The following is a 24,116-nucleotide window of genomic DNA, read 5'->3' on the forward strand; positions in this document are numbered from 1 at the left end:
TCTAATTGTGTATATGTAAATTTAAAATCTGAAATGCAAGAATACTTCAGAAACACTTAAAACAAACACTTGAGATGAGATTTGCTCTCCCTCTATTAGGCAATGCTTTCTGTATTTATATTTTTTAAGCTTTTTACGGAAAAACCTCTTTCATTTTTGTCTTTCAGATGTACCATTTGGAGGCGCTAAAGCAGGTGTTAAGATCAATCCCAAAAACTATACAGTAAGTATCCGACTAGTGTTTGTACACACACATACAGGACCTAAATTTGTGTTTCTCATGCCAGTGAAATTAATGGTTTCCATTGCTTTTTTGAAGGAATAGGAAAGCAAATAACTATTGAATTGTAAATTAGCTAGTTGATGTATTTTGCCATAGTTGTTTGCCATTGATGTCTTTTTCTTACTTGGTTAATGAGTAATTAATATTTTCATGTTGATAGGCATTTAAAATGTTCTTAAAATTTTTGATCTCAAGTTTTAAACCAGACACAGTGGGACATGCCTTTAATCCTAGCACTCGGGTGGCAGAGGCAGGCAGATCTCTGAGTTCAAGGCTAGCCTGATCTACATACATAGTAAATTCTAATACAGCTGGAGCTGTGCAGAAAATAAGATTTTGATCTGAAGTTTTAATTTGGAAGTTTTGGGCTAGCAACAAATAACGAATCTAGTAAAAATCATGTTTATTCTATTAGTAGTTCCAAAGTAATTAAAACTGGTTGCTGCAGTGGTTAACTGTGGTTTTATTCTCTCTGAAATTCACCTTTGATGATCCTTAAGCATCATATCATCCACAGTTAGGTGTGTCTTTTTTATTTCTGTAACTCCTTAAGAAGCCTACACCCATGCTCTCAGATGTGTCTTGTCTTTTTGGACTGCCTTTTTCTTAATTCTCATGCCTATGCTAAACATCAGTGTTAAACCCAACTCTGTTTCACATATTTCGCGTGTGATGTTGTTTTTGAGACAAGGACTCATTATATAACCCAGGTTGACCTCAAATTCTCTGCCATCCTCCTGAGACCTGGCATTATAGGCATGAGCCGTATCACACCCATATCAAAACTTAACATTTAAATGAAAGGACAGGCATGACCCATGCATGGCATATATCTTAGGTTTTATTACTTTCAAGAGATACCATGACCACAGCAATTCTTATAAAGGAAGACCTATAATTGGGCTGGCCTACAGTTTCAGAGGCTTAGTTCATTATTATTGTGGGAAGCTTGGCAGCAGGCAGGCAGACATGGTGCTGGAGAAGGAACTGAGATTTCTACTTCTGGGTCCACAGGCAACAGGAGACTGCCACACAAGGCCTCGTTTGAGCACATGAGATCTCAAAACCCGATTCCACAGTGATACTCCCTCCAACAAGGTCACACCTACTTTAACAAGGCCATCCCTTCTAACTGTGCCACTCCACACACATAAGTCTGTGGGGACCATTCTTACTCAAACCACCTCAGAGTCTATATAGATATAATTGTTTTGCGTATGAGAGACAGAAACCAAAACCAAATTATATCTATATAGACAGAGTCTATATAGATATAATTGTTTTGCGTGAAGAGAGATTTGGGGGTGATATCACTTTGAAACCTTGGCTGACCTAGTACTTACTTATGTATACCCTAGGATAGCTTTTTTTCTTTAACTTCCCAAGTACTGGGATTGTAGGATGCACCGTCATGTTTTGCTTTACACAGATTTTTTTCTCTTAGATAAAGTTTTTCTATATAGCCTGTACCTATTTAGCCTGTATTTGTCTCTAGATTCTTCTGCCTCAGTGTACCCAATGATGGAATTAGAGATACCGCACCTGGCAGATGTAGGTGGATCTCTGAGTTTTCATAGCCAATATAGACTACAAAGCAAGTTCAAGGCCAGCCAAGGCTACATAGTAAGACTCTCAAAAATAATTCAGACATGTCTTCCCCCTGACCATGCACATGTGCACATACACATACACACATGCAGGATTGAAAACTGAGCTCAGGCCCTAGTCCTCACATACTAGTCCTCACATAAACAAGTGTTCTACTACGTTATAATTCCAGCACTTGGTAGGCAGAGGCAGGTGGATCTCTGAGTTCAAGGCTACAGTGTAAGTTCCAGGAGAGCCAAAGCAACAAAGTGAAACCCTGTCTCAAAAACCAAACAAACAAAAAAATCATTTTTTCACACTAGGATTAGCCAGTCTGAGATGCATAGTGAGTTCAAAGTCTGCCTAGACTGCTACATAGTGAGACCATGTATCAAAAAAGTAAACAGAAGTGCTAGCTGTACAGGTTGTACTGGGGAGTATATGAAGGGATGTAGAAATGTCCTTTATGTAGAAAATATGATAAAAATCTTCTTTCCATTTGATTTTTATGTAAAAATGCTATTCACTGTTGTCATTTTTTTTTCTCTATAGGATAATGAATTAGAAAAGATTACACGAAGATTCACTATGGAGCTGGCAAAGAAGGGTTTTATTGGTATGTATTGCCTTATGTGTTTCAGTATAAAGTGGAAACACCTAAAAAGTAATGGTCTTGATTAAACTCCTGCTTATATAAAGTGCCTGAATATAGATGTCCTTTCTCTTTTAGAAACCAAGTTTCATTATAGATGTCATAGACCTACATTGGCCTATTTTTGACACATCTCCAGTAGGCAGGTTCAGGTTCTCACTGCAATATGGAACAAGGATACTAAGGAGAGACCTCCTACTGGACAAGACCACTAAATATTGGATTTATAACAGTATTTTTAACACGTGAAAAAAATCTGTCTTTTGAAGCTAATGTTTTTTTAATATGCATTAGCTGATCCATTAAGTCATTGGGAGCTGACAGTGAGGCTGATGTACTCACCATGCATTCACCATCACTGTCTGAGGAGTGCTCATGCTAGTTATAGGAGCTTTTGCAGAGCTTGCTGCATTTCTTAAGGGTACTTCCATTTGCTTGGTATTTTTTATTGTCTCATAATTCTTTGTGAGATATGAATATTCTTTGTGATGTGTACATGTTATTTACTCTTTGATTTCTAAACAGTTTGTCTTATATTTCTTGGTTTATAAGCTTTATTTAAATAAGTAAGGTTACTCAGTAGACTGTCAAACAAAGGAGAACTGGCTGAAATGGGGTTGGGCATAACTATAATCAACTCTGCTTCCCTACCCTTGTCTTTTCCTTTCATGTTTTCTCCAGAAGTAACAAGTTCCTATGAAATTAAGCTATATATTTTCTGTTTTTAGGAAACAAAGTATGAAATAAATGAATTAATAAAGGAGTGAATATAGAAAAAGCTAGAATGTTACAAAATTTGGTCTAAAGTCATTAAGGTTCTTGGTATGCCTCATGAGCATTACTATGAATTTTACTTGTGCCTCATTGCACAAGAACATTTTGCTAACAGAAGTTAATGAACACCTCATTCATGCCTGCAGAGATGCTTTCTGATTTCAAGATGATGAACTGAAATCACATTCCAGCCTGGTGATGGCTTTGCGATTATTTAAATAGTATGTTTGCTCTTAGCCTAAAGTCTTAATTATATTTTAACATCCTTAAGTTTTTTTAGATTTCATTCAGTTGTATTTATTGCCATCGAGAGATTTTCCCAGCTTAGGTGTAAATCTTGACAATTCCAAAAGTTAAAAAGTGACTCATAGGGACTCTGAAAGAAGGCAAACATTAAATATGAGTAATCTGGCCCCTTCGCTTGTAGCATGCAGCCAGCCTTTCAAACTCTGATTTTCTCACTTCCCTTCCTCCAGAGTTCTCCAATGTGACTCAGACTTGACTCTGAATTCTTAACCTGTTAACTCTGTGCACTTAGGATCAACTTGTCAGATTCCTTGGGTTATGGGTGGGGTGGGGTGGGGTGGGGTGGAGGAGAAAAACTAAGACTTTGAATTGTTTTGAATATGTAGAGCATTTTGTGAGGGGTTGCCATATTTATCAGATTAAGTCTTCTAATCCATGAACATGGTCATCCTTCTACTTATTGAGCCTCTTATTTTTTTTTAAACATTGCTTCATACTTCTTAATACTAGAGACGACTGCATAGTCTTTTTGATGCTATTATAAGGGATAGCGATTTATTGAGGGGTTGTTTTGGTTGTTTGTGGGTTTATTTTGAGCAAACTTAGTTTCTATAATCAAATCTACATGGGCAAAATATTAACATTTAATATAGTGTGTTGTCCCTGTACTAGAGGATATAATGAAGCTTAACATTTGTAGACCAGTATGGCTAGTTATTTCTATACATTATCAACTTAAACTTGGATATTGTTTTCTCACTTTAGGATTATTTTTTGTCCAGACTTGGTAATAAAGTAATACCAGCCTCATGGAATAAATTGGAAAATGTTCCTCCCTCTTTAGATTCTTGGAAAAGCTTGGGAATGTTTGTTCCTTTTGTATGTTTCGATGGATCCTATCAACTGTAACTTTGCCCTGCGGGTTTCTCATAGCTCTCTTTCTTTTCCCTCATGTCTCCATACATTCACATTACCCTGATTTCAGCTCTTCCTTTATGTGCACGTTCTGTTGAATCTGATTTTTTTCAAACAAGATGGACTTAAGGGTGTATCTGTAGTGCAGGAATTACTTGTGATCTGTGCATCCCCATAGATTGAGACTGTCTGAAGCAGGAATTCATGAACCTAGTAGGAAATCTCTCTTACCCTTAGCATGCCTAGGCTAAATTTTTCGTGGACTTTGTCCTTGCCCTCCTTGTGAAACTTGTGAAATGCAAATGTATCAGTCAACAATCATGTCTTTCTGATTAACAAACTCTTAAACCTCCGACTTATACCAGTTCACACTGTTATTTGAAAGCAAGTAATGTTGCTGAAAAGTAGGATAGTATGCCATAGATATTTCTAGACAGACCTGCTAGCACTATGTCCCGTGTAGTTTAGGAAAGAAATATGGTTAAGCAAAATTGTATTAACCTGTAGCCTGAGTATGTCACTTGAAATAGAAAGTAAGCAAACCAGACAAGAAGAACCTTTTATCAGTGGATGAAGCTAAAATATCAGCCCTTCAGATCAAAGTTCTATGTGAAAATCAGGTTTATAGAGGTTAGATATCCTGAGACTTAAAGATGCCTAAAAAACAGAGGCGAGGAGGGTATGGATGGAGAGACAGATCGGGTGGGGGCATAAAACTTGAACCTTGACTTAAAGGTTTTCTTGTGCCAATCTTGTATCCACTATATCACAATATGTTCAAAAAATTAGTGTCTTGGATTGTTCCCTAGAAAGCAAAAAAGGCATACTTATTTTGTTGGTTAAAGATTTTAGAATTTGTATGCTCTTAAGAAGAGCTTTATTTTATGGATGGACTTAATAAATTGAGCGTTTATAAACTTATTTTTATGGAAACAATATATGATACAATTCAAACAGTGTGTTGTAGAAAGTTACAATGCTAAAACCCCAGAATATGGTATAGTAAACAAGTTATTGAGATCTCCTTACTATACCCGTACACCTCTAGAGAAACATGCATGTGGGGGCGGGGGGAAGAAACAGAGTATAGAATTTTGCATAAATGAGAACATACGTGGCTATATGAAACCTACTTTTTTCCACATGGTGGATTTGATGATAATTCTGAACCATTAAATCAACATTTTTAATGGCTATTTAGTACTTCTTTGTGTAGCCATGCCTTACCTTACTTACCTGGTATCATAATTATTTTTATCTTTTGGTTTTAAGAATATTTCTACACAGTTCACCCTTTACAGTTGGAGTAGCATCGCCAAATGTGTTGCTCAGTAAGTTCATATCCAGTGGTGTTAGAAGCAGCAGTGGTACTGTTTTTACCCAGAAGCCAGTGTTATTCTGATACTTTGTAATTACAAAGTGAACTAAAAGCTGAGCCTGGAAATCTTACATACATCAACCATTGGCTAATAAGTCAAACAGAAGTATTCCATGAATGAAAGCATCACAGACTTTATAAACACTTATTTCAGCAGTGTCACTTTCCCTTACTTTTTCTACTTAGTGAGAAGGCTTTAGCCAGTAGGGAGCTGTTTCATACGGGTCTACTCAGTAACCACAACGATCTTGTTATAATGGTCAAAAAGGTACATTATCTCTAATTACAGTTTAGGGAACAGACACGGAACATTTGCCAGTGCCATACCCTGAAAGTCCCAGGAGTGACATATCTGTTTTCCATAGGTGACTTCCAGATACAACAGAGTAGATTCCAACAGAAGAAATAACAACATAACATTTTGTGTACAAGCTTCACAGAGAAGAAATATTAAATTGTATGAGTATTTTTATGACTTCAGTTTGTTACCAAAATGAGATCTAAAGTTTTCTGGCCACAGTGACATTGTTCTCTTAGAGAATTGCAAGCATCGTTATGTTTGGGATAAGTTTATCTTAAAAACTGGCACACTGCCCTTTCCTGTGCTCCCAGGTCCTGGCATTGATGTGCCTGCCCCAGACATGAGCACGGGTGAGCGGGAGATGTCCTGGATCGCTGACACCTATGCCAGCACCATAGGGCACTATGTGAGTATCCACTGAAACCCGAGGCTTCCGGCATCGCTGTCCACAAGAAGTAACAACTCATCTGCTTTAATGAGAAGTCGGTAACCACTGGGCTCATCTCACATTTAATCATTATTTGGTGTGCATATTACTTTGCCCTCTCTCCTTTCTGAAACTGCAAGCACAGTGATCATGAACTGGGTTTCTGATTACATGCTGCCCTATACTGGGCACTGAGCCCAGACCCTTCCCAAGCAACTCACTTGCTGAGACACTAGTTGATACATTCAGTTCTGCCTTCCCCTCTAAAGTAATTTAGCTTAAAGAGGAGCTAAGGCATGTGAGCTAAGTAAGGTATGAAAATGGTGTGATGATATAAAGGTAGAGTTCTGGGCTCTGAAAAAAAGGTCTTTTTGAAGGGATATTTGGGCTGGACCTTGAAAATATGGTTTAATTTCAACATCTGGAGATTTGGGGCTAAGAGGAAGAAAAGCAGCTGAGATCGCAGGTAAGACATGCATGTGTAAAGGTAATGGAAGAGGTAAGTGAACCACAACAGATGTCAAGCCCTAGTGTGGGTTTTACGTGACAGTGAAGAGACGTTGCTGTGACCCATCCTTCAGGAAGACTAGGCATATACATGACACTAGCCCTGTCTCCACAGCCCAGGAACCAGAGAACAACATCATCTCTGAAAGCTGTGGAGCCCTGAGAAACAAAACATCTATAAACTAAGGAGTGGTTTTTTTGTTTTGTTTTTCAAGACAAGGTTTCTCTGTGTAACTCTGGTTGCCCTGGAACCAGACTAGCCTTGAACTCAAAGAGATCTGCCTGCCTGTGCCTCCTGGGTTCTGGGATTAAAGGCATGCCCAGCTTATTTATTTATTTTTGAGACAGAGAGAACACAAGAACATGAAGTTAAGTAGCCGGGTTAGAAGATTTGGGGGCTGTGGTGGAGCACGCCTTTAATCTCAGTACTCTGGAGGCAGAGGAAGGCTGATCTGTGGGTTTGCAGACAGCCTAGTGTTCAGAGAGAAAGTTCCAGAACAGCCAGGACTACACAAAAAAACCCCGTCTCAAAAAACCAAAGACAGGAAAAATTCATTTACATTGAGTAGAAATCCGGTGTGTGCATAACTGGCATAAATGTGGAAACTGTTTCGAAGCATAAAAAAAAGGTTAGTGGAGCCTAACCAGAGCCTCTGGAAGTAGGGTCAGTTAAGACCTTAAGAAATGTTCTGAGCTCTGACAGTTGAAGACTCCTCGGGGAGGGACGTCAGAAAGAAGTGTCTAGAAAGTCCTGAATACAGAAGACAGGTGAGCTTCAAAAGTGGGACGGTGGGTGTTAGAACCAGTCAGGAGAGGAGACTGATCCAAAAGACTGAAGAGCTCCTGCCAGATCACTGCCTGTTGAGAACAGCTAGGACTTACAAGCTTTGTCCTGAAAAATAGGGAAGCCATGAAAAGCTTATAATCAGTGTCTCATTCTGTGTGTAGCAGGAGATGGAATTGTTGAGAACTAGATAGAAGATCCCAGACAGCAGGAGGTTATGAAAGGAGGGAAATAGAACATTAAGTAAAACCTCCAGCTAAGAGAAGTGGCACTGGAAAGAAGCAAAGGAAAACTGTCTGAAAGGTAACTGGTGCCTGGGAAAAGAGGGTTTTTGTTGTTGTCTGGCTATTAGCTGGATATGAGCCACAGACTCATTGGTGTGCACGGCAGACCATGTAAGAACACTGCAGCCCTTCATGGGAGGAAAAGGCTGGGGTAGTGAGGGGCATCTTCCCAGGGTCCTGGTGGGAAGCGAGGCTTTGGAGGAGTGTTCCACCCTCCTTGGAGCACAGGCAGGCCACCTGAGTTTTAGTCCTGCCTCCTTCACCCGCCGCTTCATGGGCTGGGAGTCTGCCTTAGCGTCCCCATATGTAAGGAAGCAATCACACAGAACAATCCGCAGCCCTTACTAAGTTAAAAAAAAAAATTGCCCACCCATGCATGTATGAAGTTAAATGCAGCGGTGTTGGAGTTGGGCTACCACTCCACCTTTGTTGCTTCTTTTTTTTTTTTTTTAAGAAATAGAATCTTGCTGTGTAGGCCAGTTTAGACAGAAACTTAAAGCTATCCTGCTTCAGGCTCCCCGAGAGCTGAGTTTGTCACAGCGGGATTTGAGCCTTCATTGTCACACCCGACTTGCCTGCCACCTTTTAAAGTTAGAAAGCACTAGTTGTGCTCTCTTGTTGGGAGTGGAGCTCTGCACTGACCACTGCAAGCTAGCAGGCAGGTTACTTACAGCTGCTTCACAGCTGTGGCAGCATGAAGTTTTCCGAGGCTCGGCCAAATAACCCTTAGATAAGGCTGGTAAACGTCCTTCCGTCTTTAACTGATAGGAAATCTAGAGACCCAGGAGCTATCATTATTGGTCTTCTATCCCTAATATGGTGTTGGGGGAAATGATTCCAGCCTCCTGGGTTCCCAGACCATTAGGTATGCTGGGGAGTCAGTTGGCACCAGGCCTGACCTCACACGCTATTTATTTCCTTCAGCCCCAGCATTGGCATTTCCACAATTTAGAACCATTTGGCACTAACTTTGCAATTCTGTGTTCATGGTGTTAATTATTCATGAAAGAGCTGTGGGAAAACTAATTTCAAGGGCTTCACTAGACTGTCTAATTTTCAAATTTATTTTCATTTTTTTGTTGGTAACTGTACAAGTAATACAATTCTAAGTTCTCTCTGTTAAAAATAGGAGTAATGATCAGGTGACTTCTGGGCGGGGTGTGGCATGAAGTTGATCACGTCATTGCAGTTCCTAACCTAACTCACATAGCAGGCATGCTTTTGAAGCAAGTTTAAAGCTCATCCTTCATCTGTTGATTTAGGTGTGACCATACTGCCTCATTTCTTCTGTTTAGGGGTCAATGGATGTGTGTATTCCAGTGTTCTGCTCACTGTTATACTGTCCAGTACTTAAGAAAGGAAACCCTCCCAAACCCATTTTTCCCCTTTTCTTTTGTGTGTGTATATCTGTATGTGTGACCCAAGGACAACATTGTCTTCTGCTGTTGCTCTCCTCATTTTTTAAGGCAGTCTTGCTGGACTGGAGCTCACAACTTTGGCTACACTTGCCAGCCAGCAAGCCCCAGGGATCTTCATGTTTGCACAAGTCCTTTACCAACTAAGCCATCTGCCCAAGCCCCAAAGACCCCATTTTACTAACCATGCCTCTTTGTAAACAAAAAGACATGTACAGTCTTAACTGAAAGAAGGTAAAAAGGTAGGTGTTAAGATTGGAGTCACTCCTTTACAGATCTATTAGTGCTACCAAATGCACAGGCTTCTACGTCTTGCCCATAACACGGTTTTGAGATTTTCTTTGTAATATCATCTTTAGAAATTCTTTCTTTATTTGAGTAAGGCAAGGTGTAGCCCTGGCAGGCCTGGAGCTCACTATGTAGAACAGGCTGGCCTTGAACTCAAAGATATTCCTGCCTCCGCCTCCCAACCCAAGTGCTAAGATTATAGGTGTCTGTTACCAGTCCCAGTTCTGTTTTGTTTTGTTTTGTTTTGTTTTCTTTTAATGACATATTAAATTTCAAAATGAGTTTGATAGAGTACAACACAGTATATTTCTATCCAAGAAATTACAGCACCTCTTCTGTTCTGTATTGTTTTGGTTTTGTTTATGTTTTAACAATCTTAAGGCACTTTCAAGTGAAATGTGTACCCTAACTTCATGTGGCTTAGTTTTTCAGTGAAGGAGTAATAATAGCTTCAAGCTGAACTATATCTGTGTTCATGATATTGTTATGTATGTGTAACACTAAATTCCTAAACTGTTTGTATGGGAAAAACAGCCTACCTTATTAGAACAGAAAGTTGGGAACATTGTTGAATATGAACTTTACATGAGTCACTTATATTCATATTTGCACACCCTTGTGTTTTGAAGCAGTCTTACTGTATAACCAGGGTGTGCTTGAACTTGAGCTTCTCCTGCCTCAGCAAATCCTGGCGTTGCAGGCAGTGCAACCAACATGGACACACTCTTAATAAAAATATGTTTAGCTAACAAGAATGTGCTTTGTTTTATTGGCTTGATCATAGAAACAGGATTTAGCACTGGGTATGGTGGCACATGCCATAATCTCAGCACTCAGAAGGTTGAGACAAGGATCACAAGTTCAAGCAGTGACATGTCTCAAGAGATATAAAGTCTTCCTTTAAATTATGACTTCTTTCTTCTCACAGGATTTTTTTTAACATGGCACCGGGGTTGAACCTCAAGCCTCACTCACGCTAAACAAGCACTTTACTTGTGAGCTATATCTCTAGCCCTCTCTTACAGGATATCAATGCACACGCCTGTGTTACTGGTAAACCCATCAGTCAAGGAGGCATCCATGGGCGCATCTCCGCTACTGGCCGTGGTGTTTTCCATGGAATTGAAAACTTCATCAATGAAGCTTCTTACATGAGCATTTTAGGAATGACACCAGGGTTTGGTGATAAGACATTTGTTGTTCAGGTAAAGCAATCTGGGAGTTTTGTTTTGTTCTGCTACTTACATTATTTACATGGGAAGATTCCTGCTGCAGAGTGCTTTGGAGGTCAGAGCAGGAGTCAGTTTTTCCATGTAAATACTAAGGATTAAATTGAGGTCATCAGGCTTGAGCACACATGCTTTTATTCACTCATCCATCTCACCAGCCCCCAGTTTTTGTTTTCATAATAACTGATATACATTAAAGTTTAAAGATTTTTTTTTCCAGTTAATGACACTAACATTGGATTCTTTAAGAACTTTTAGATTTTTAGAATGGTTGTTTTCAAAGTGAAACATCTAGGTTTTTTGTTTTGTTTTGTTTTTTAACCTTGATATGATTCATAGAATTAGACCCAATTTATTTTCTTTTAGATATTAAATACACAACTTAGCAACTTCTTTTGGGCTATGTTTTAAGCGTGCTAGAAATATTTTCACATTGGCCTGAATTGTCTCATCTGTCAGCATGTATTTCACTTAGTTTAGTTAGCCTTAGAATAGTAGCATGCCTGTATACATACAGTCGTAAGACTGCTGGGCTCTGACTATACTGATGTGGGTTGTCTCCATTGCCATTTCCTTGTAAGCATGTAAGGTCTCTCACCAAAATTTTTTCAGGGCTCAGTCTCATAGGTAACAGAAGGTTGGGTTTCAGATTTTTTTTTTTAACTTGTCATTGAAAAAAAAGAAAGGAAGAAAGAAATCTGTCATCGAAGAAGCCATTCAGTACATTGCTTCTTTTATAATATATATATATATATATTTGCTTATTTTGTTTGTATTTGTGTATCTGTGTGGCACAGCACACATAGAGACAGAGGACAACCTTGTAGTAGTTGGTTCTCTCTGTTCACTGTATGGGTCCTTAGGATAGAACTGAGATCATCAGAATATACTTGGTGGCAAATACCATCACTTTCTAAGCCACTACAGAAGGATTTTGATACTTGTTTCTAAACTGTATCATAACATAAACTGTATTTATGTTGGCCAGAATGACTCATACTATCTATACCAAGTCCATGTCGTACATAATTGTTCTTCACAGGGATTTGGTAATGTGGGCCTGCACTCTATGAGATACTTACATCGTTTTGGTGCTAAATGTGTTGGTGTTGGTGAATCTGATGGGAGTATATGGAATCCAGATGGTATTGACCCAAAAGAACTGGAAGATTTCAAGTTGGTATGTTATTCTGATATCTAAGTAAGTCTTTAAATTTTCAGAGAATAGATTCTTTTTGTTTTTTTTGTTTTTGTTTTGTTTTTGTTTTTGTTTTTTTGTTACATCTTCATGTGCTGTGACAAACAGTTGGAGGTCAGAGGACCACCTGCAGGAGTCTGTTTGCTCCTTTTACCTACCATATGGGTCCCAGGGCTCAAATTCAGGAGTTGTTTCCCCTTCCACTGTATGGATCCTGGGTCCTTGAACGCAGCTCATCAGTCGTAGTAGTAGGAACCTTAAGTGATGGGGATGGGGTTTTTATTCTTCAACCTTAGGTTAGTCATTTTGCCTCTTGCCTTCTAAGTATTTGGTAGGATGTTTTTGAAAGAGGCTCTTGCTGTGTACACTTTGTTGGCCTCATGTTCCCTGGGTAGCCCAGCCTAGTTTCAAACTCACAGCATTCGCCTTCTCTCCACAGCCTTAATGCTGCAGGGACGTGGGCCACCGTTCCTGGTTCCCAAAGAGCTCTTAATAGCAGATTTTGTATAGTGGGCACTAAAGCTGGCATTTAAACTCTTTTGGCAGCCATTAATTCTGATTTCCAATCAATTACAGCAACATGGATCAATTCTGGGCTTTCCCAAAGCCAAGGTCTATGAAGGAAGCATCTTGGAGGCTGACTGTGATATTCTAATCCCTGCAGCCAGCGAGAAACAGTTGACCAAATCCAACGCGCCCAGAGTCAAAGCCAAGGTAAAGCCACTGTGAAAACCAAAGTCAGCATCATCAGTGTGCAAGGGCATTAGGGTGTCGGCATCATCTGTGCAAAGGCATTAAGGTGTCACAGAAGTCCTATCAGTGGTTTATATCACCATCACCAGTTTGAAAACATACTTAAAATTAGAGAAATAGAAAAATAAAAGGTAGTTGTATGCACTTCGTAAAGCAATTCAATTTTAACTGAAATTACATCTTTCTTTAGTTCCTTACCCACATGTTTTCCTATGAGGATTTTCCTAGCATCTGTGCATGTCCCAATTCTCTTTCAGATCATTGCTGAAGGTGCCAATGGACCGACCACTCCAGAGGCTGATAAGATTTTCCTGGAAAGGAACATCATGGTTATTCCAGTAGGTCACCTGTCTGTGTTCCTCAGCTTTTATATGTTCTGGGAGTCATACTTTTATTTTGCTAGCAACTGGCAGAAGAAAGGACCCACTGGTGTCACGAGTTGTGGCAAATTCTTTTTTGTTTTGTATTGTTTTGTTTTTTCGAGACAGGGTTTCTCTGTAGCTCTGGCTCTCCTGGAACTTCTTCTGTAGGTAAGGCTGGCCTCAAACTCACAAAGGTCTGCCTGCTTCTACCTCCCCACTGCTGTGATTAAAGGTGTGTGCCACCACCACCCAGCAGCTATGGTAAATTTCTAATCTTTATTTACTTTTAAGAAAATATATTGGAACAAGGTTGAGGTCAGGGTCTCAGTGGTAGGGTCCTGGCCTAAGCACACATGAAGTCCAGGGTTCAATCTCCAGCACCTCCAGAAAAGGGGGGTTTGGGATGGGAAGCACCAGCCAGTTTTCTCTTAGTCCTGAACACTTTTCCCTCTGTAATATGAATATATGTAACCCTCCAAAAACAGTTATGTTAAATGCATACTGTGCTAAAAATACAATTCTATGCTAAATTCTTAAATTTATTAACCCAATTCATAACTTTATGCATTTTGAATGTCTCTTCCTGCTTTACTGGGACAAAAGAAGGAAGAAAAACTTAGGGTTAGAGAGATGGCACAGCAGTTAAAAGGCTAAGTGCACTTACAAGTTCAGAGCTCCAACACTGGGTAGCTCACAACCTGCCTGTACCTCAAACTTCAGGTACTGACACCTTCTGGCCTCTGTGGGTACCTGTATACCCACACATACACATTTCTTTTTCTTTTTTCTTTTTTTGTTTTGTTTTTTTGTTGTTGTTTGTGGTTTTTTGAGTCAGGATTTCTCTGTGTAGCTTTGGCTATCCTGAACTCACTTTGTAGACCAGTCAGTCTAGCCTCAAACTCACAGAGATCCGCTTACCTCTGCCTCTTTAAGTCCAGGCATGAGCCATCGCGCCCAGCTCACATTTCTTTTTTTTTTTTTTCTTGTTTGTTTGTTGGTTTGGTTTAGTTTTGGGGTTTTTTGTTGGTTGGTTATTTGGTTGGTTTTTGGTGTTTTAGTTTTTTTTTTGTTGTTTTTTTTTGTTTGTTTGTTTTTTTGGCTACTACAAGGAATATGTGTTCAGGGTTTGGGCTGAAATAGAGGAATTATTGGGTCTTAATATCAACCCTGAAGAGCCCTCCTTGCAGAAAACATGTATTAAAAAAGAAACAAAGATAGATAGAGAGATCTCACTTAACTGAAATAAGCTGTTTTTAGGTGGTGGCAAAGGTAATGCTGTCTTCTAGTAAGGCACCATGAGTCCACTGGTTAGTGAGCAGACAGTTTAGTCTGAGATCGTGGTGAGAGTGAGCAAGTGCACCTTTAATCCCAACCCTTGTGTCAAGTTGGCATAAAACTATCTAGCACAGTTGTTTAGTCCACCTTTGTATTGAAATTGAGTTCCTAAGCCTAACAAGAGAGCTGAGACAGTAAAGGTATTAAGTACCAAGCTTGGTGTCCAGAGTTCTGTCCCTGAGCCCAACATGAGGGAAGGAGAAAATTAAATCTCAGACATTGTCTTCTGTCCTGTAGGTGTGCACCATGACACATTCATGTTCACATACATATATATGTTTGTATGTGGGTTCCTTGTTTTCTAATAAAAGTTTCTTTTTTTATTTTCCATATCATATCTTGTGTACAGGATCTCTACCTAAATGCTGGAGGAGTGACAGTGTCTTATTTTGAGTGGCTAAAGAATCTAAATCATGTCAGCTATGGCCGGTTGACCTTCAAATACGAAAGGGACTCTAACTACCACTTGCTCAGTAAGTTCTTAGGATCTTGTCTATGTCTCCAAAAACTGTGCTTTGAACCAAAAACAGAGCTAGGAAATCTTTTCCTGGTAATCCTAGAGACCTTTGCCTAAGAACAGAAGATAGTTATATGTCCTGGACCGTAGAGCAAAAGTACACATTTTTTTTTTATAAATGGTCTTAAATGTTTATAGTCAATTTTTTATTTTATAATCTTGTTTTCCCCAAATATAATCTATAAATTAATGATACTGTAAAGTCTTTGCAAGCATGAACCCCATTACTGATCTTACTAATGTCTGTCTCTAGTTGCTCTCAGAGAAGTCCTAGCTAACATCTATGAAAATGCTAATGAAACCCGTTCTCTCATTCACTAATTAAAAGAAGTCTAACCTTGTGTGGAAACCCTTTTTTGAGTCCTCTGGTAATGGTTTTTATTTGACCAGAGTAAACTCAACTGTTAAAGTTTTCTCATCCAGCTGAAATGAAACCAAGACCTCCAACTGTGTCCCAGTACTCTGCCACTCTGGAAATGTTCCTCTCTGTCCTTTTCTCTTCCCTCAACATTTCTTTTTAACAGAGCCAAGGGAAGAAAAAGCTAGTGATGGGTGTTATGGAAACAGAGCAGTGACCTAAATTCACATTTCTATAGGAACTTGGCAGGCTTTTCCTTACTGAGTCTTCAATGATTAACCCTTCTGTGCCATTAGTGGTTACACATACATAAGTTAGAGTTACTTTAAGTTCTACATTTATTTCTCCCTCCTCAATTAACAGTATCTTACTCTGATGTCTTGGCTTTTCACAGTGTCTGTTCAAGAGAGTTTAGAGAGAAAATTTGGAAAGCATGGAGGAACTATTCCTGTGGTCCCCACAGCTGAGTTCCAGGACAGGATATCGGTGAGTGTGGTAACACCAGAGTGGCACTTTACACATGCTCCCTGCTCTCAAGCTAGGTAGATTAAATAGAGTATTATCAAAAGATGTTAACCATAATTGTATAATGTTATTATACTTCATCATTCATTTCATTCTAAAAATGATGGCTAATAAGTAATTCTGTCTTGGGTTCTTTTTGCAGTACAGCAAATGACTTGACAGTGATTCAACACAATCATGAAGGATTACCATACACACTTTATAACTTAAGTTTCAGAGAACCAGAATTAGAAAGTAAACATGAGACTGAATTATGAAAATACAAAATAATTGTATGAACACATAAAATTAACAGATTAGGGAAGAGAATATCGATCAGTTCTTGGCAGGGTGTAACAATAGTGTGTACACATTACAAAAAGAACTTAGTCTGTAATCCCAGAACTCAAGAGGCAGAAATAAGAGGGTTGGTGTGAATTTAAGGCCAGCCTGGGCCACGGATACCTTGTCTCAAAAAAAAAGCTCAAAAAGTTGTACATCTGTTTAGCCTTCTAGTTTCAAGTCTGTATATATGTGTTGATATGTACATACATGTATGCACACTCCTTGAAAACACAGGATTTTAATTTTTTTTTTTTCACTGCTCTGTCCCTAATGCCTAAACATACCTGGGACATAGTATTTTTCCTCAGCAAGTGTTTGATGACTGAGTGGAAGAAACGCTACTCTTCTGCCTGTAAAGCAGCTTGTTTTGTCTCCCTAATTTTATGGAACCAAACAAATATAACTGTTTTAGATGTATGAATTGCAAGATGTTCCTTATAAATGACTGGGTTTTTGCAACAGGTGGCCAAGGATCAGTTTCTGGTCTTCCTCCATCCACCTCCCAAGCTCTGGAGTCATAGGCATGAACTACATGCCTAGTCAGAGCAGATCACTTTTTTTGGTAACCCACTTCAAGTTTTTAATCTCACACCTGAGGATATATATTGCATGGCTGTATTGTGTCACATTAGGAGTGATAATGACTTATACTTAGCTTTTTTTTTTTTTTTTTTTTTTTTTTTAAGAAATTTCTCCCGGAAAGATATTAAATAGAGTCTATAGAAACAAAATATCTTAGGTCCTCCAGCTTTAAAGTTGGGGCCACTAGGTACACAAGGAAGATTGTTCCAGAGCTGCTGTCAGCTTTAGCCACTCTCCTTTTTGTGTCTGGTGGCCCCGATCACCTGGATACGTGGTGAGTGTGCTCATCAGCTGTGGAGAACGTGTTGAGAGGAGGGTGCTAATCTGACTACGTGCTTGACCTAGGGCTTCTTTCTTGTGTTTATTTTAATTGTGATATTAGGAGGTTTTGTTGCTGTCCAATATCATTAAAACTAAATTGCATTTGAAAAATATGTTTTGTCTAGCTTGCTAGTATACATTGATATAGTATTGAAATTATATCTTTTCCAAATTGCTGCATATCAAGTTAATCCGTGGTACTCTTCTAGAGACACGAAGCGTTTTTGTGTTTTTGTTAAGTTAGTGTTCTTTTTCCTAACAGGGTGCGTCTGAGAAAGACATCGTGCACTCTGGCTTGGCATACACAATGGAGAGATCTGCCAGGGTATGTGTGCAGATGGTAGCTGCTTTTGTGTTAATAGCATGAAGCATAGAAGGCCATGTTATCGGCAGATGGTGTTGTTAGTACCGTTACCTGGTCCTTACTTAGTACAGAAGAACATGTACCATTATTGTCAGTATCTTAAGTGTTTACCAAGCTGTAGGAAGAAATCAAGCAGAGTTAGGCCAATTATTGTTACCAAAAAGATAGTTAGCCAGACTAGAATGCTGATCGTTTAATAGCCCAAAAGCTTGCCTTACTATAGAATTTGTTTTAAGTAAGAATTTTTGACTTTTGGTTTTTGTTTTTTTAACATTTGGACTCTTTTTACACCAGGGCTTTAAATTTAACACAGTTTGAGAACAGTTTTTTGTTTGTTTGTCTGTTTTTGGAGACAGAGTCTCTCTATGTAGCCCTAGCTGTTCTAGAACTCTCAATATAGACTAGACTGGTCTTTGACACAGAGATCTGCCTGCCTGTGCCTCTCCAAGTACTAGGACTAAAGACTGGTTTCTTCTCGATCAAATTCTGTCCGTTTGGATTTCCAGGTTGAAGCAGCATAGACAGGTTCTGGTGAAGATGTGGCAGTCCTTAATTGAGATATAATTAAAACACTAAAATGGTCGGCCAAGATGGCTCTGTGGACAAAGACACTTGCTACCAAGTCTGATGATCCGAGTTTAGTCATTGGGACTCACATGGTAGGAAGTGAGAAGCAGCTCCTTCAAGTATTCCTCTGACATGTACATTGGCACATGAAGGGTGTGCATGCACATGGTATACACAGAATCCTCTTTAAAGTATACAGTTCATCAGCCTGTAGAATAGTCACAAGGCTGTGTAGATGTCATCACTGAAATCTAAAATGTTCCTACTTCCCATTCTCGGTTATTTTAGACAATCACGAAGTATGTGATCTGAGCCCCTTCCAGATATCAGGAAACTTAACCAGCAGAGAAACCATTCACATCTGTAGTTCTTAGAAGTCATTTCTTGCTCTTCCCTGGACAGTAGCAACTCCATTAATTCCAGAGAATTAGTCCTCCCTGCTAGAAACATTTCTTCTGCTGTGGTCATTTGCCGTTGGCCATCTGAGTCTTATACTTCCTTGGTCATGGGGTAGGTGACTAATACCAGACCTCCACACATACCTTTGTGTTCATATCCTGACCTCAGTCAGGTCATCTCACTGCCTTTTCTCTTCTGTTTCAGCAAATCATGCGCACTGCCATGAAGTATAACCTGGGATTGGACCTGAGGACAGCTGCCTATGTTAATGCCATTGAGAAAGTCTTCAAGGTGTACAACGAAGCTGGTGTGACCTTCACATAGACCAGTCACAGCTGACTTCTTTACCACCCTCCTCACCTATAATTTCTGCAGACCTGTCACAAGTTTATATGTAACCACAGAAATCTGTTCTTGTGACTCCTTAGTTAATGGACACTGTTCTCAACAACTCAGTCAGAATCAGCCCCTTAAGAGAAAGATTAAGTTAGAGGATCATGTACAAGTTGATAAGTATAAATGTAGGAATCACGTGTATCAGAGAGCCAGTTAGGTGTTTTGCTTCTAGGTAAGGTTTCTGCCTCCTGGCTGTGCTGCCTTATGCTGGGCTCCTTCCCACAGGGTCAGTGCTGTTGCCAGGGAGGCAGTCAAGAGCAGTCAGTCATTTCTGGACAAGTCTGGGAACTTCAGCACATATAAGTAGGTGTGCGGCATTTTCCAAAGGTGGCATGGTCCTCAAATGAGTTATTGCTATTTTACATCAACAAAATAACTCAGTTTTCTAAGTTGCAGACAAAAATAAAAGCTATTTCTCATGTATTTTATTCTTTCAGAATAAAACTAGTACATGCTGCTGTAATAAAATTGCCTTTAATCACTTATGCCTAACCCTGACTCAAGCAGTGAATGCCGAGAAACATAATAAATGGAAGCTAGTTTTTTATAACATAAAACTGTATCATTTGTAGCTTAATGGCCCTACATTGTTGTCCAGCAGAAGTAAAGTAGCACTTTGGGACACTCTCCTCATACCTGCAAGTGCTAGGGACTCCTGGGAACCCTCAGTCCAGAGAGTACAGTAATCTCTTTACCATGAAAATTACTTGTTCTTCCCATTTGGAGATCTATTGTGTTGAATAATTGAACCGTAAGTCAAGTAGAGTGTCCCAGAAAAAAATCTTGGCCTCCATGTTTGCGGTCTGGCAGTCTTCATGCACAGCCTGTGGCCAGGCCCAACCTGTGTGTCCCCTTCTTCCGAGGCTTTGCATTCTGCACAGCGCTTCACTAACAGCGGGCTGGACACTGCCCGGAGTTGACTTTTGTCTGGAAAGTTACTGGCCAGGGCTTTTGAATAGGAGTGTTCCGCAGAAATGCCAGATAGTATTTATATAAGAATGAACACTTTTTTTTTTAACAATACCCTTTCAGAAATTTCTAACTACTTTGTAACTGCGTGATTAACTTGGCGATAAAAGCAGTTATTAAAAAAGTGTACCTTTTCCAAAATTCATGATTCTTTTCTGTGTTTTCATGTTGATAATCTCTTAGTATAAAATAATAGTTGAGGTCCAGAAATTTCCATACCTATAATACTTCTATCTGTTATGAGCTGCTCAAATTTTATTCCTGTAGTATTTTTTTACTTCATTTTATTAAGCTAGAATGGCGGTTCTTGGGAAAGAGGCTGTAGTGTGTGAAGTTAACATACTAGTGTGTAATTTCTGGTACTTTTTGTTTAAAGCAAGGTCTTGCATAGCCCAGGCTAGCCTCAAACTGGCTATTGGCTGGAGCTAGCCTTGAACTCCTCATGATCTTCCTGCCTCTTATACCAGACTGTTTCCATCACACCTACCTTTTTCTGGTGTCTTTGAGATAAAAGTTTTGTTTGAATCAAGTTAGTTACAGAATTTAACAGCTACTTAAGATAATAAGGGGAAAAATAGTATGGAAGTTTTTCAAATTAAAAATAGAACTACTATATGATGACTCTGAGGAATATACCCAAAGAAGTCTTGAGTTGACACACCAGAGATACTTGCACATCCATAGCCAGGATGGAACCAGTTTAGATGCCCATCAGGGAATGAATGGATATATAATGGAGTTTTATTTAGCCATGAAAAATAACTGTCGGGGCTGGAGAGGTGGCTCAGAGGTTAAGAGCCCTGTCTGATCTTCCAAAGGTCCTGAGTTCAATTCCCAACAACCACATGGTGGCTCACAACCATCCACAAGGAGATCTGGTGCCCTCTTCTAGCACATATGCAAGCGAAACATTGTATACTTAATAAACACATCTCCTTTAAAAAAAAATAACTCATTTGCAGGAAAGTAGATAAAACAATGGCTCATCACATTAAATGAAAACATTCAGACATGTTCTAGGTTTTGGAGGACTTTCTTAACATTTAAAAATTTATTTTCTTTCATTTTTATGTATATGGGTGTCTTGCTTGCATATGTATCTGTACAGTGCCTGTGGAAGCCAGAAGAACATGATAGATTCCATGAGAGTGGAGTTACAGAAAGTTATGTGCAGCATGTGGATTCTGAAAATGGAACTGGGAAGGGCAGCCAGTGTTCCTAAACTCTGAACCAGCTTTCTAGGCCAGAGGTTTATGTCTTTATTTTATGTATGAGCACTTCATATGCATGTAGGTATGTGCACTATACATGTGTCGGGTGCCTTGGATTTCAAAAAAGGGCATTTTCTGAAACTGACATAGTTAAAAACTGCAGGCGCTGGGAACTTTTTACTTTCTTTTCTTTTTCTTTTTGGTTTTGTTTTTCTTTTTGTTTTTTGTTTTTGATTGGTTGGTTGGTTTGGTTTTTGAGACAGCATTTCCCTGGCAACAAGTACTTTTAACTGCGAAGCCTTCTCTTCAGTTCTATGGAGGGCTGTGGATGTTCAAGCATCACTGGGCTGTGTCAACTTAGACTTCTTTGGGTAGATTCTTTCGAGTGGATAATGCAGTAGCTCTGTTTTTAATTTTTTAAAGGTCTGTTGATTAATATTACCATATTAATGTCTATATGCATATATAAATGATACGAAAGAAGTGGGAACAACGTGGGACAAAGGAAAGGGTGGATAGTGTGTGTTTTCTAAGCTGGGTGTAGTGGCACATACCTTTAGCCTATTAAACTAGTACACAGGTGAAAGCAGAGGGGAAATTAGGAAGAGGTGGGACAAGGAAGGATAACAGACATGAAATTTGAGCAAAAGGTGTGGGGAAAATTAAAATGAAGCCCATTACCTTATACACTAAAGAATGGAATATTCTAATTCTAGTACTTGGATAGTGGGGTCAGGAGGTTAGGGTCACCCTCAGCTACAGAGCCTGTTCAAGGCCAACATGGCCTCCGTGAAACCTTGTACGAAAAAGACAAAAGGTGCAGAAGATATATTACAGAGGGGTGGGAGTGGAGTTCAGATGAGAGAGTGCTTAGATTCAGTCCCCAGTGCCTTTTAAACAGACTGGTAGCACCTGCCCTTAATCTCAACAAGTTGAGACAGAAGGATCGGGAGGGAATTCAGAGTCCTCAGTCATGCCATCGCTATTTTGACTACCCATTGGTAATATTTTTTGTAGGTGTGGATGTTTGCTTATGTTACATTTATTTTCAGGTGCTTGTAAATAATCAAATGGGTTCAGTCTACAAGTCTTAATGTAGGAAGGAGACAGCTAAGCTAACCAGCTTCCATTCTGTGGACATGCCAGAAGTGTTTATGATTTCTACACACAGAAGCTTTAGGTTCTGCCTCTACAGCCAACTACAAGGCATATAAGAAACTCCTAAGTGTTTCCATGCGCATGCCAGAGGTAGTAACAGTGCCTCTGGGTATCCTTAGGGTGTAATTAAGCACACCTTTGCTCATTGTTGTCGGTGTGTGAATTATGAGGAGAACAGGGTTTAGAATGATTCCTACTTAAACCCATACCAGGTGGCTGCGGAGGTCCATCCCTCCCTTCCTAGGGCATGTTGACCATAATCCTGGGTATGCTTGGGGAAATCTAAGGATTAAAGAAAGACCCTCAGAGGGGTCAGGGGACAGAATGGGTTAAGAGACTGAGGTTAATCGAGTCTGGTTTACCATGAACGACTCCTGCAGTGTCTTTGGCAAAACTTGTTCTCTCTGAGAACTGCAGGGCAACTTTCTAGTTCTCCAAACAATGATTCACAAAACCACGTTTGAGATGGTGTTTGCTGGACCACGGAGTGGTTCACTCCAAGAATTGAATGCTGAGTAAAGCAATTGTCAAACACAAGGACTGTGGGTAACTGTTTAAGAAAGGCTCATTAAACCCAGGGGGTCCCGTGCCCCACAGCAGCTACCGTCTCATCCTATGGCTCAGGGACAAACATGACATGCTACTGCTGTGGTAGGCCACAGAAACCTTTTCCATTAAAAATTAGGGTTGTGTGTTCCTAGAAGCCTGACAGCTTGCTGAGCAGCCAACGGATTTAACCAACCCCAAAGACTGTAGTAACTTCTCCCATGAGCTCAAAGATGCAAAGATTGTAGAGTCAGGATCAAAAGATAGAGGCTGCAGAGATAGCTCAGTGATTAAGAGCACTGGCTGATTTAACAGTTTTAAGAATAGCAGCTAGTGGTATGCTGCCAAGTACTCCGCCTCTGAACTGCACCCCACCCGGGACATTTTCAGGGTACTGATCTATACAGAAGCATGGGGGTGGGGGGGCTGGGAACCAGCGGCCAGCTCAGTTAGGCCACCTCCCTCCATGTCCTTGTTTAATGACCTGACTGATCCTGAAGTCTGTTGTACATGGCCACTGAAATGTCTGCTCTTCTTAGTGATCAGTGCTTAGGCAGATGTCTTCAGCCTGGAACTAGTATGGCTTTGTTGCCGTGGAGTTCTGTGTGAAGGTTGGGGATCCTCTTCAACCATCAGTTAAGCAGAGTACCTCTGCCTAGCCTTCACTTCAGGCCCAAAACCTCCAGGTAGGTCAGAGGAAATAAGCTGGAGCATACCATCCCTGCAGACCGAATTGCCCAGTTTCACTAAATCTCCATGTTTGCTCAAACTCTTGCTAGCCATCAACTTAAACGCTGACGTCTGAGTGCTTTTGGCAACTGGCCCCAATGAAGACTTGTAGTGTAACATGAGCTCCTAGGCAGGAGAAATAAAAACAACCTGGCAGTGGCGTCCCTGGGAACCAGAGGCCTGCTCAAATAATAGGAAGTGTCACATGTGAGGGCTCTGCTTGTTTCCTGGGGTGCTCTAAATGAAACTCAGGACCTAGCATATACAAGCAAGTGTCTTCTACCATTGAGCTCTGACCCCAGCCCTTAGTCTTTCAAAGCAGGGTCTCCCTACTAAGTTCAGGCTGGCCACAAACTCATGATCCTCTTGCCTCTCTTCTCAGTGTTAGAATTTAGGGTGTATGTCACCATGCCCAGCTCAATGAGTTCTTTG

At 39.9% G+C, this 24,116-nt stretch overlaps 1 protein-coding gene across 1 annotated transcript in view; it reads left to right on the forward strand.

The window, feature by feature from the left end:
* The window catches only part of Glud1 (glutamate dehydrogenase 1), a 37,334-nt gene extending 17,153 nt beyond the window's left edge, over positions 1–20,181 (forward strand). The window contains exons 3-13 of the mRNA XM_021635989.2: positions 168–223; positions 2,423–2,486; positions 6,448–6,542; positions 10,867–11,046; positions 12,113–12,250; positions 12,845–12,982; positions 13,279–13,359; positions 15,068–15,191; positions 15,988–16,079; positions 17,608–17,670; positions 18,880–20,181. Coding sequence (XP_021491664.1) covers positions 168–223; positions 2,423–2,486; positions 6,448–6,542; positions 10,867–11,046; positions 12,113–12,250; positions 12,845–12,982; positions 13,279–13,359; positions 15,068–15,191; positions 15,988–16,079; positions 17,608–17,670; positions 18,880–18,999 — 1,151 coding nt within the window. The 3' untranslated portion in view covers positions 19,000–20,181. The remainder of the gene's footprint in view (positions 1–167; positions 224–2,422; positions 2,487–6,447; positions 6,543–10,866; positions 11,047–12,112; positions 12,251–12,844; positions 12,983–13,278; positions 13,360–15,067; positions 15,192–15,987; positions 16,080–17,607; positions 17,671–18,879) is intronic.
* The last annotated feature ends 3,935 nt before the right edge of the window (positions 20,182–24,116 follow it).

The sequence above is a fragment of the Meriones unguiculatus genome, chromosome 9 (assembly GCF_030254825.1).
Source record: "Meriones unguiculatus strain TT.TT164.6M chromosome 9, Bangor_MerUng_6.1, whole genome shotgun sequence".
Lineage (NCBI taxonomy): Eukaryota > Metazoa > Chordata > Mammalia > Rodentia > Muridae > Meriones > Meriones unguiculatus.